Genomic DNA, 13,010 nt, shown 5'->3' with positions numbered 1-13,010 from the left:
CTCCTCCCATTTAGGCACTGTTAAAAAAGACTTTTATAAATTGATCAACTAGTAGCAATATTCAATTGCTTCTGTTAACAATTTTCACTTCCAAAAGCAGAGGTTGAAAGATATATGCATGGTGAAATATTGGGCCAAAAAGAAGCTTTTGGCTCCGTTTGTGAAGAGATACTTGCCGATACCAGACACTAGTGCGTCCTGTGAGCAGCTCGTTTTGGTGTCTGAAGGAACTGTGACATGCAGGAGGGTGTCACTGCTCCTCGAACATGTCAAGCAGCTACCCTTCCTTCATGACTGCAGTTATGATACTGTCAAGCAAAAGTTTTGTACTAGAGAATTTTGTTGACCAAAAAGCATATATTTAGTGTAAGGTATTACAGTAAAATCTCGTTACTATGAACACCACATTAACAAACTTTTCAGATTTACAATTTTTTTTTTAGATCCCCGCCAAAATGCCTATATTTTCAATGTAAAAAAACTTTCAATACCACAAATTTCAGATTACTGAATATTTCAGAATAACGTACGTAATTCAATCCTGTAATCACCAAGATGCTTTGTTATTACGAAGTTCTGTTGAAGTTTTGGTACTGAATCCCTGCGGCTTACACCTATGATCATCATCCGCAGCAGCAGCAGCCATGCGCTGGGGAACCCGTTTCAATGGGTACAGCCCCAGCAGCATCGGCATCAGCGTGAGCGTCTCGTATGGTCATGTTCGGACTCTCCTACTACGTCGTAGGCCTAGCATCACCACGTTGATAGTGATCGGCAGGAGCTGCAAAGTTATTGGTGCTGTGATTGTGTTGTGCGTTCGCTTTGCTGACAATGAGTTCTCCTGGCCCCCGCTAAAAAGAAGCGACACCAGTTTTCACTCAAAGAAAAAGTGGGCATTTTGATGCAGCTGAATGCTAGAAGAAAGCAAGTCAACCTGTGCAGGGAGCATGATATTCCCCCTTCAACAATGGTAATGATGCTCAAGGATCGGGAAAAGATCATGAAATTGCATCGAGAGTCACAGCTGGCTCCCTCAAGAAAACGCTTGCAGCTTGGCAACTACCAGAACGTCAACGACACCATCCAAACGTGGTTTAAGGATGCCAGACAAAACGATGTGCCCTTGTCAGGCCCGACTATTCAAGAGAAGGCGCTACAGTTCACGGCCGCCTTGGACATCTCTGGTTTTGATGTAAGTGCCAGATTGCTTTACTGCTTCCGGCAAAGGAATGGCATTGCGTGGCAGGTTGCTTGTGGCGAAGAAAAGGCAGCAGATACCAAGAGTGCGGTTGCTTGGCGGAACGAGCGCTTTAAGAGATCATCGAGTCTCTCTCTCCAGACGACGTTTTCAAAGGCGATGAAACAGTGTTCTTTTATCAGTTGTTGCCTGACAAAACGATGAACTTCAAAGGTGACAGGTGCAAGGGCGGAAAGAAATCTTGTCTCCGGGGATCAGTTCTGTTCTGCTGCAACTTCATGGGCACCGAAAAACTCAAGCTGCTAGTTGTTGGCAAGTCTGCTAAGCCGCACTGCTTGAAAAACATTGTCTCACTGCCTTGCGACTACAGAGCCAACAGAAAAGCGTGGATGATGCAAGAATTGTTCACTCAGTGGCTGCTGCAGCTCGATGACACACTGAATTGTTGACAATTGCCCAGCGCATATCGTGAATGTGCGATTGAGCAATGTGCAGCTTGAATTTATGCCCCCGAATTGTACTTCTTTGCTCCAACCTTTGGACCAGGGCACCATCAGATGTGTGAATGCCAAATTTCGGAAGCGTCTTGTGCAGCGCCTCCCGATCAATATTTGACTGAAGCTGCCCACAAAGGTAAACATCCGTCAAGCTGCAGAAAGGCTTACAGGGTCGTGGTGGAACGTCAAGGCAAGCACGATCAGCAACTGCTGGCGAAAGGCAGGCCTTTTAAAGGCTTGACCTACGGCACAAGACTGCGAGGACACAGGGGAGCTCAACCCAGAACTGTGGAATAAGCTTACCGAGAAGCTCCCCGTCGACACCGCGCTGACCTTCGATGATTACATTGACAGCGACAGCACAGCGGCTACATCCGCAGAGCTCACCAACGAAGACATCGTGAATAAAGTGCGTGAGCAAGAAGATTGCAGTAGTGACGAAGACGATGCCAACACTGGATCAACACACAAAGAGGAAGAGACTGTTTCCAACTCGGATGTTTTAGTTTTTCTAGAAAAGATGTGATCATTCCTCGAGCACTGTAAAGATGTCCCCGATGACGTTCAGAGGAAGATCAAGGATGTCAAGGCGTTCGTCTTGCAGCGCTTGCTGTTGTGGGGATGCGTGACTCTCACGCGTCCCCTGATATCTTGTTTTCCCGCATAGCTCTCGTCTTCTGTATTCTGGCTTCGCCGCGTGGCCTTCGTGATGCCGTGATGCTCGGTGCGGTCGGTGTGGTTGAAGTGCAGTGCGAGAGATGGCGCGAGTGTTGCGCTGCTAACGCCGCCTCGCGGCGAGGTTACTTGGGTGCAGGAAAGACAAGGCACTTGCTCTTTGGTTCGGGACGGCAAGCAGCACGGACGTGCCGCGCGTGCGCCGATCCATGCTTCTGCGAGACCGTCTTGTGAGGCCTCGTTTGAAAGAGCCACCGTTCGCGTGACCATACGCACAAACGACCAGGCGTTGGTATCCAGCAAGGGGCGAACATATTCGCTCGCTATCCGGAAGCGGTGAGTCGGACTTCCGCGATTAGTCGCGCGCCCATCAGCATGTTTTGTGGATAGCAACTCGGCTAGCAGGCATTGATCTATGAAAGGTGCAATAAATGCCCTTGTGATTGTTTGCACTACTGTGTTGTCGTTCTTTTGTCCCAAGAGTACGGGAGGAGAATCCCACACTGTCTACTCACCAGAAGAAGATTACAGACTTCTTCAAGCAATGCATTGTAGTTAAACTGTGCCCAGCATTCTTGTTTATTATTTACATGCGAGTATGCGCAACTGTTGCAAAGGTATGTAATTTTCGTTGTGTTACATTACTGACATGAAAATATTGGTTTTTCAGTACTACGATAATTCAAATTAAGAAATTAAATTCAGCGGTCCAGTGAAGTTCGTTGTAACAAGATTCTACTGTAGGCTATGGAATATACTTCCTTTTTCGTTTTTCTTTTCTCATACCTCTGGTTGGCAAAAAAAATTTCACTTTTGATAACCAATAGTATTTGTATTACAAAAATATTCTATTCGATTCACACTTGGTTTTTATTATTTGCATTTGATTAAAAATTGAAAATTTGATATTCACACTCCCCTATTTATTCACACTACCCTATCATATTCACTCCCCTTGTGAACATGACACCAGCACACTTAGCTCAACTGAATTAACAAGAAACGTGAATTAACAAGTGTTGGCAGGTTTCTTCCTTCCTATCAAACAAACCAGGGCAAAGCCAATATAAAATTAATCATTATGCCAAGAGAGAGGTTCAATGAATGGAAAGATGGAGGTTGGAGGGATGGAGCATACCACTACTACTCCACACTGGTGGAGCTACTCCACACTGGTGCTAAGGGAATAACTAGGAAAGTAGAGAAGAGCAGGAAGAGTGACAATATATTAAAAAAGTAAGCTAAGCCACCTGCTGTACAATGCCATACTTAACAGTGTCCCTGACAAATGCACAAGATGTACACTATACACAGACACACACACTATCTATACACAAAGCACTAAAGCTATACATATACAGTAAAACCTCGTTAAACCGTACCCACTTAAACAGTAGTTTCATTTTAAAAGTAGTAAAGTCAAATCCTCGACTCAGCGGCCATTGAAAATATAGTGCGTTGTACCCACATAAACCATACCAGCTTATTGCGCATGTATTAGTTAACACGTAGTGTTTCCACTTTTTGTTTCAGAAATAAGATCAGAAATAAGCGGTGCAACAAGTTTTAGATGAAATACAGCAATGTTATCTATGCCAGGGCTAGTATTCTTTAGAGCTAATATCGTGGGGAACATATCTCATCTGCAGTTACGGGAAAGAGAAAAAAAGAATGATTGCAGCGATAAATGGGATAAGTAGTATTCATATGACAACTGCTGTATATATTATAGAAGTAGTCACTGAAACTATTTGCTATGCTAGAAGAATCAGTATGGGTTTTATTGTTGTAGTTTATTTTATCAGTAGTGTTACCGGACTTAGGTAAGTTCATGAATGCATTAAGAAGTTGCCACTGTTTTTTGGGATTGCTCTTGTGTTTTGTTCACTTTCGTAATACTGTCGTTTAGACTTCTTTAGCAGGTTATTCAGAATGTTACAATAATTTTTATAGCGTGCCGCTAAGAGCACATCAAAGGGTTTCTTTTTTATCTTTTTGTATATGTTTTTTTTTCTCATACCAGTCAATAAACCTCTCGTTACCCAAGGGTTACCGGGAAATTAAAAATGTTTCTTGCATCTGGCGGTAGTGGTGTTAGCGCGAACGGCTTGTAAAAAGATAGAAAAATAAATTTTCAAGAGCTCGATCGGGATCGTGCAGGGAGTTAATTACAGACCAATCAGTATTTGTTACAGTGTTAACAAAACTATCTCGGTCAAACTTGGAGAAAAAGTAGCAAGGCTCAGACTGAGGTATTTTGCCCCGAAAGGAGACAAAAATTTGCTAACAAGATGGAAAAGTGCTACCAAGATGAAAAAAAGAAAAAAACTAATGTCAAAATGAACCCAAACATCAAACTATTGGCACAAAAGTTGTGAAATCATCGTACTTCTCCATTCCTATACACACATAAAAGAACACTACAGTAAAACCTGCCTTCTTGGGTACGTCACTAGCTGTACAATGGCAAGTGGATGAAGGAAGTTGAGTGCCGTACCTGCAGATGTCATCTAGGGAGAGCAGGGAGTGGCACTTGATCTCAGTGAACACATTCTTGCCCTCAGTGCAACTGGCGAGGAGCCGGACCAAATCGATGTGGTAACGAAGTGGTCCGCCAGGGTCAAGCCGCTGCCTCTCGGAGCGCATTAACTCCACCAGCTGCTCCGAGGTACCCTTGTCGTTATAGAGGACCAGGGCCTCCTCCCCAGCCCCCACCAGCTGTGCAGCCACACACAAGCGCATACAAGTTACTCCATGCAAAGCTGCTCAGTTCCTTTTCAATGTACTGTACGATACCACTGACTTAACAAGTGATATGCAAAATGAGGAGCACAGCATTCCGGCATGCTGAACTAAACGTAAACTTCACACTAAACTTTTTTTTCTCTGATAAATTATAAATCAGTTCCAAAATACACATAAAGCTACTTGAGACAAGATGATTACAGCACCACCACAAACAATTAAATTATGCGATTTTACATCCCAGAACTATAATCAAGCTATGAGAGAGACTGCAGTGGGGGAAATTATTCGTGATCACCTGGGATCACCTGCTCATGTAACAAATTATGGTACATGAGCATTCTTGCATTCAGCCGGCCTCGAAATGTGGCTGCCAAAACCAGGAATCAAGACCGTGACCTTTTGCTCAGCAGCAGAACACAGCAGCAGAAGTGGCCAGTGATTCACTGCGGCAGGTAGACATGATGCACCACTATTTGAAGTGAAGGAGTGCTCTTGCAGTAACTACAGTAGACTCATTAATTCAAACTCCAAGGGGACCAGAAGTTTATTCAAATAAAATGGAGTTCGAACCAAGGAGAGCCCTTTAAATATAGTGCCCGATCAATTCTGCGGTGCAGTATGCAAAACCCAAATCATCGCTGGGCTTGCATTGAAAAAGTGTTGTCTTTCCTCCTTCAGCGTGCGACATGTGCCGGAAGAAGCCCAGGTTCCATATGAAGTCCAAATGTGATAAGATCACGCCTAGGAAAGTGTGCAAGGGTGAGTCGAGAAGGATGGTGGCTTGTGCGCCACACTCCCACATGCCCAATGTTAGACATGGCATGATCTAGCGCACACTAAGAGGGGGGCGTTTGGTGAGTGCGCGGTAATGTGATCAAACGCATGCTGGGAAGGAAAGGGGGGGGGGGGCATGCAATAACGTGATTAAGTGTGCCCTGCTCTGCTTGCTGGTTCGGTCACGACTTCCTGCACATTTTTTCTCGTCATTTTTACAGCACACGACATTCCGGTAGCTAGCGATGGATCAAACCTTTACCTTTGGCTCGGGTTTTTCCGAAAAGCAGTGCATAGGAGTGAGAGAGTTCATCCAAAATAACCGTTGCATGGTACTTCCGAGTTCGAATTTGCAGGAGTTTTTCTCTATTCAATTACACGAGACTTTGCCGGAACCAACAGAGCAGTCCAAATTTTCCTTAGATTTAAGTTAAGAGATTTCAGATTATCAGGAATTGAACTGTATTTCACATACAGTCATTGTCATACTTAGCCCAAACATCCCCTCAGTGCCTTTTTGCTTCTCCTGTGAAGGGTGCTGGAGATTTCTGGTTGGGCACCCTGAATGGTGCTAGTTAATGCATTTTTCTTCCAAGCCACTCGATGGTTGCTCCTTACAAGCAGCCCATGCTTTTTAAACTTAAGATATGTCTTCAAATGATGCAACAAGATCCGAATAACACAAAATCAATGCGCACAAACCTCCTGCATGACCATGTCCTGGCACTTTCGGACATACTGGCCTTCTGCTTTCACAACAGTCTGGAGGAAACGCAAGTACTCCACGTGGCGCCCATGGGTCTCGATGCAGTGGACAAAATGTTGCACCACTCGTTCCGTCACCTCGGTGCACAGCCCTACATTGTCCTTGAAGACACTGCACAGTGTCTGGGCCTCCAGCAGCTGCACACAAAAGTATGGAAGTGATTTGTAATATAAACGGGCAAACCAATGACGCAATAAACATCACAGAGGGCAGAAAACTTTACATGCCAAAGGAAACATCAGAAAGAACCCTAAATCTGTGTCACTCGGAGTGAGGCTTTTAAACAATCTCTGCAAAACATTCAATGAGAATGTTTGGCTATCTACTTGGCGCTGTGGATTGAACTACAAGCCTTCGTTCGTGTTTCTTGCAGTTTTAATTTATGTAACAGTGTTTTAATAGTGTTTCAAGAATTTGCTGCCTCCTTCATCGAGACTCCCTTGGGTCCTGAGACATCTTCAAGGTTTACACTCGGTATTAACAGGTGAAAACTGCGCTAGCTGGAATGACATTTTCAGCACTTGCAGAGAAAGAAAATCAGTCATGTATGCAGATGAGGGCATCATCTGCAAGGTGCAAGGCTTTAGGGAGCTTTAGAAATAGGGGACCCAAGTTGGAACATACCATTGCTCAGGTGTACAAAACAATGCAAAGAGAGAACAAAAGAAGGCAAAAGGCATACAAAAGAGCTTGGGGTTTTGAGTACCAAAGCTGCTTGGTGACACTATTTCTAAAGCTACCTTTTGTCAGCCATGAACCGGATAAAGGCAGTGAGGCGACCTCGGAAGTGATAACACTGTGAGAGTGCCAATTGGAGTCAAGTGAATTTTGTCGCTAAAACAGCTCATCTGTAGCAAAAGCTTTCAGTGATAAGAACTTGTCCACTTTGAACAATCTGGAAACTGCAATATTTGGGCCGGCATTAAGCTAATAGTGCTTGCAAACCACACGGCAAGTTTTAGAGGATGAGAAAGCATCCTAATCAACAGTTTGCCTTAAGGCTACAATCTTGCCCTGGCATCTTGGTGCATAAGGCTGGCGTGATTAAGGAGAAACTTGAAAGTAAAATGCATAGGGACAATACAACAGGAAACATACATTTGTTGCCTATGTCTAACTCTGAGCATAAGATTTTATTCTTAGTCACTGTACGGTCCCTTAACCCTTCGCCTCTCTTCAACACACATGTCATGCAATGGTAATAACCAGCTCATCACTGTTAAAGCAGGATCAATATTAGGGTACTACCAACGCTGCCTTACAGCAATCATACTTTAATAACCTATCAACAAAGCTCAAAGACTTGTATATCATAACCATGTAGATGATTGAACTATCTGCTGCTTACAGCAATGAGTTGTAAGGACTGTGTGGCAGTTACGAGAAGCTGCATGACTTCATCCGAAACACTGACACTATGTTAGAAGAGTCCCCCCTTGACAGAAAATAAAGTGTGCACACAGCGTGTCCTTTCACATCCCCGCTCCATTATTCGCTGTTCCCGTGGCCCTGCCGGCAGTTGCAGCTCTTGCTGTGTTTGGGAAGCAAGCAGCACTAAACATGGGACAAGGAACAAAAACTGCCATCTCTCAGCCTTTCCTCTAGCTAGACCAAACCATTGATGGGGGCAAAATGCAAAAACGCCTGTGTCCCATGCACTGGGGGAGCATTAAGGATCCCCTGGTGATCAAAATTAATCCGATGTCCCCCACTATGGTGTGCCTCATAATCAAATCATGCTTTTGGCATGTAAAAATCCCAGAATTCAAGCTGCACCAAACCATGCTTCATCACCTCCATGCAGTCCTTAAACATTGCCTCCTCCCTGAGCAAAATGTCTTTTGTGCTTACCCCAGGTGTGAGAAAAAGGTCAATGTGCTTATGCAGCAGTCCCTGGTTCTGATGATTGCCCAGGCAAAAGTGCTGCAGGAAGTCATGTGCCAACCGCATCACCTCGCCCATCCGTACATCCTCTTTCTGCAGAACAAGAAATTGCCCCAACAAAGATTGATCTGTGTCCAACACTGCATGTCTCTCAGGTAATATTTCTCACTGCCAACTGTGTGACCTCATGTGATTCGCCAGATTTCATAGAGGAATATTAGTGCCATTAAAGCACTACATTGGACAGATAGTCCTCTGCCAGAATGCTTGAATGAGCAAGCCTACTAGCTCAATTTGAGAAATGAAGTAGCAAACTTGCCCAGACACTACAAGGATTGCATGTGTAAACAATGTAGTATACGTATATGAAATAATGATTCTGGCCAAGGCCACAATATCAAGCTGCATGAGAACTAATGGAGGTACAGAACACATAAAAAATAAAGCTAGTGACCGCGTAACTCACACACCAAATATGCTGTGCGGCTCGGAGATCTCTTACATTGGCTGGTTGTCCCATTAGGCATCGAGTACTCTGATGTGTGTACGTGATTCTTTGCATTTAATCACAAATCTGCAGCTTCAATAAATCAGTTGTTTGAAGTTAGTACTATCCATGTCACTGTCCAAGTTTTGTGGCTATGGTGTGCATTTTTTTAGTATAAAAACTATATCCTTCAGCGAATATACTATACTCGTGGACGACTTTCTATGGCTATGAAGGGAAAGCTATGGGTACGTGGCTGCTGCACATGTGTTACCGCGCCAAGTAGTCTGGCAACATTTGACAGTGCTTTTGGCTGCTTGGAACAGACGCTGAATTGACACAGCTTCCACGTACAACGATTTCACGTTTCCCCAGACGCGGAAGAGAAAAGCCACAAAATAAGTAAACATTTAGACTCAGTGGTGTGTTCTGTGTTATTTAACTGTTGCTAATAAGGTGTTTATGTTTGCTCTTCCCCAGCCTAAACTAATGTGCATTAAAATGCGGGACTCTTTTCATAAGCGCTCTCACTTTTGCATACTTTGCCTCTGCTGCTTTTCCTTCAAAGCCACAGAAAGTTGCCCACGAGTATATTGCATGTAAATGGCAAATTTTAAAACCAAATTGAGCATGAATATGAATCGAATACTTTTCAAATATTAAGACAACTTCTTTCAATATGATGCTCAAGTTCTTTGAAGCTTTACTTGAAACACTGATAGATTTAAACCAACAGCATGATAAGATCAGATCGCCTATGTACTGAAATAAACTGCTATACAGCAGAGACTAAGGTGTTATTTTGTAACTGTGCAATGAACTAAGTAAAGAAACTTCACCTTTCTTTAGCAAATAAACAGCACCACAGCCACTGCTACATGTTGCTCCTCATGCAGTGTGTGCCAATTACCAATCACCATTAAAGTGATTTTTCCAAGAAAAAGAAGGTGCATCATAATCGAGCAATGCAAATACAGTGCACGACATTTTTCAGAGATCGTAAATTTTGTCTCATCCTGTGAATCTGTTGGCATGGTGATGCTACCTGGACGTCACAGTGCGTCCACATGCTTACCATTTTTTCATTCAACATCTGCAAAGCACACAATATGCTATCATCAACACACCTTTCCTAATTACACAGAGTTAATTCAAACATTTTCATTTACTTGCAACAACACTGAAATATCAATAACAATGTTACTGTTACGAAGAAAAGTGTCATCCATTTAAAAATAAACAGCAGATATATGAGTACACCAAAAGGCTGTAATACCTAGTGGTACTGGCAATGTAAACCTTGCTGCCATCCATAGTAGCATTTACATGGCTGCAACAAGGCCACACAGAAGACTATTTATGCAACAACTCTTTCATTGCATAACAAAATTTCCCATTGCTTTTACTCAATTAGCATATCAAGTAAATTGTTGTAACATAGCAAATTACACTGGTTGCCAAAAGGTGCTGAAGTCAACGTATGGCCCCAGCAAGAAAACCATTCACTAAGTTCACAAATTCCAAACTGCACAGAATGTAACAATTTACTAATGCACACAAATGGCACCACAAGTATTTCAAATGTACAAATATATGACAGCCTACAGGAATGTACCACATGTGACCCTAAAGCTGATTGTCACTGCCATGCATGTGCAGTGAAGTACCCTGAACATTTCCTTCCAATTTCATTGCTTTAGCTCCAATAACCTTCTTGTTTAATTTTGCCAACTTTTAGAACATATGTTTAAAGTGTATGTTTTGCAGCAGACATTCTTCACCCCATCCACAATAACAGCTTCACCGTGAAAATTTAACCAACTCTTTATGCTACTTCCTCCACAGCTAATTAGGCACCCAGCCTTCTGCAATATGTAGGTGGGACCCCTGGTATACCTTGTCGTAGGGAATTTGCAGCAACTGAAGGACCACAGCATGTGCTCCCATGTTGCGAAGCAGACGCTGCTCATGCTTGCGCTGCTTCTTGGTGCCACCCGCTCCAATCTGGTAGCACAATTTGGTGAAGCGTTCCAAGATCTGGAATGCAGAAATGGCAAGAGACCACTGTTCAGCCCATAGATGGTGTCAAAGATGTTACTTCGCTTCTGACATGTTACTTGCTGCACACCAAGCCTTCTTTTCATTTCTCACTAAGCTTACCTAAGATCATTTCAGTTGTATACTTCTACCTGCCCTTCATACTCATTCCAGCTCAACAGGCTCTTCATGCGTGTCTTCCTTACTTTCCTAATAGTTGAGCAGACATATAACAATGCCATTTAGAGCGATCTTCCGGCTACTACAAACAGTTTTTGTGCATCCAAAATGTTTCACAAGCTGTCTACGGGAGAGCTGCCCACTTATAATGACCAGGCATCCTACTCAGTTTGGTTACAATGAAGAACAAAATAAACTAAGGCATGACTGTGTCTTGATGGGCCGTGGGCTGGGAAAAGGCTGCATGGTGCCTCCACAGCACATGCTGCATGAAAGAGCCAATTAGTGCAGCACCTCAGTTTTAACGCGACAGCGTTAAGGAGCTCGTGTAGCAGAAAAGCAGGTGTCGTCGGCATTGGCCGTGAGCGATAAATCCCAGCAGGCACTTCATGAATAAAAAACAACTTGCAAGATGGGCTGGGTGGGAATCAAACCAGGGTTTCCGGAGTGTGAGACTGAGACGCTACCACTCAGCCACGAGTTCAATGCTTCAAAGCGGTACAAAAGCGCCTCTAGTGAATGCGGTGTTGCCTTAGAAACGAGCCGTAGAAAGTTATACTGCAGTGTATATTGGTAATTATGAACATGTAACTTACAGAAGTCGCAGTTACACGAGTAGCGAAGTGCGTTTCTGCTACATTTCTCCTGCACTTTCCGCACACGGAGAGCCATCTTGCGGCAAACACAGAAAACCCCCTCCTCTCAATGTACGGCGCTGCCCCGACAGGTGGCGCGCCACGCGCGCATTGGGGTTGTGCGGGGACAGGTGCGAGGCGTGTCGCGGCCCGGACTCCCTCTCCCCTGACAACGTTTCTTCTTGCTCCCTCACGGGTGCTGGCGTGCGTCGTTTCCCCCTCCGAGACACCGAGTTCTTTGGTTCGTTCCACTTGCTCAGGCGCACGTTTCGTTGCCGCGCCGAACGCTGCGTTGCTCGACGCTCACCCCGTCCTATGCAGGGCGCCTCGTAAGTGATCGCTGCGCCGTAGCCCATTGTCTTACACCCCTTGGCGGGTCGACGGGAACGCTGTTGCGTTCCACTCTTGAAGGCGAAGCTTAAGCGTCCTCCAATTTTTCTTTCTAGTTTATCTGTTTATTCTTTCTGGCTCACACATGTGCTGCTGCAAATGTGACATCACACAGGCATTCACTGCTGAACCGCCTTGTTCAAGCACCATATTAAAGCATTTGTATATGCAAGGGACTTTCCTAAGACCACGTGCATCTTGGAGAGCGCTGTTATTGGGTCGACATTACTGAGACAAATACCAATCTCTACTAGGGTAGCATAGTGCACGTAACTTTTGGTAATAAAGCAGCTCTTCCGCACCTTACTCTGTTCTTTATCGGTAGATTGGAAGGAAAATCGAATTATAATAATATATTATATAGCAAACACATTTTGTGCAATGAAGGTGTTTGTTATGACCAGGCTCGACTGTAGCAATTTCATCTATAGTAATTACCTTTCACGATAATGTTATCCTTATGAAAGGTGCCAGGCACAATACGGTGTGCTTCTTATACACTTGAAGACATCAGCAGACAAACCTTCCACTGCTCAGCACAGCAGTACCACCACTTAGCAGCCACATGCGCTTCTCATTTGAAACATGCATAGTTACACTAATTTTCCGATAATAGGAGGCAAATAGCTACACAATATCCACACTTGCTATATATACTCAAATTCACAAGCACTGCTGACACTGTAGAATACGGCCTTTTTTATAGTTCCTACTCACTACTGAAACTCTCACCTCAAGC

At 44.0% G+C, this 13,010-nt stretch overlaps 1 protein-coding gene across 4 annotated transcripts in view; it reads right to left on the bottom strand.

Moving 5' to 3' along the window:
- Itpr (Inositol 1,4,5,-trisphosphate receptor) overlaps positions 1-13,010 on the bottom strand; it is a 153,156-nt gene that overhangs the window by 91,353 nt on the left and 48,793 nt on the right. For 2 of the 4 annotated variants that reach the window (XM_065432316.2, XM_065432318.2), the window contains exons 22-26: positions 10,926-11,066; positions 10,105-10,122; positions 8,510-8,635; positions 6,595-6,795; positions 4,868-5,088 (exon numbers count right to left, since the gene is read on the bottom strand). In XM_065432316.2, coding sequence (XP_065288388.1) covers positions 4,868-5,088; positions 6,595-6,795; positions 8,510-8,635; positions 10,105-10,122; positions 10,926-11,066 — 707 coding nt within the window. The remainder of the gene's footprint in view (positions 1-4,867; positions 5,089-6,594; positions 6,796-8,509; positions 8,636-10,104; positions 10,123-10,925; positions 11,067-13,010) is intronic. The other 2 variants (XM_065432317.2, XM_065432319.2) reach the window with 1 other exon arrangement.

Source organism: Dermacentor albipictus, chromosome 5 (assembly GCF_038994185.2).
Source record: "Dermacentor albipictus isolate Rhodes 1998 colony chromosome 5, USDA_Dalb.pri_finalv2, whole genome shotgun sequence".
NCBI lineage: Eukaryota > Metazoa > Arthropoda > Arachnida > Ixodida > Ixodidae > Dermacentor > Dermacentor albipictus.
The sequence above is the reverse complement of the archived record's forward strand: the minus strand, read 5'-3'. Positions and strand labels throughout refer to the sequence as shown.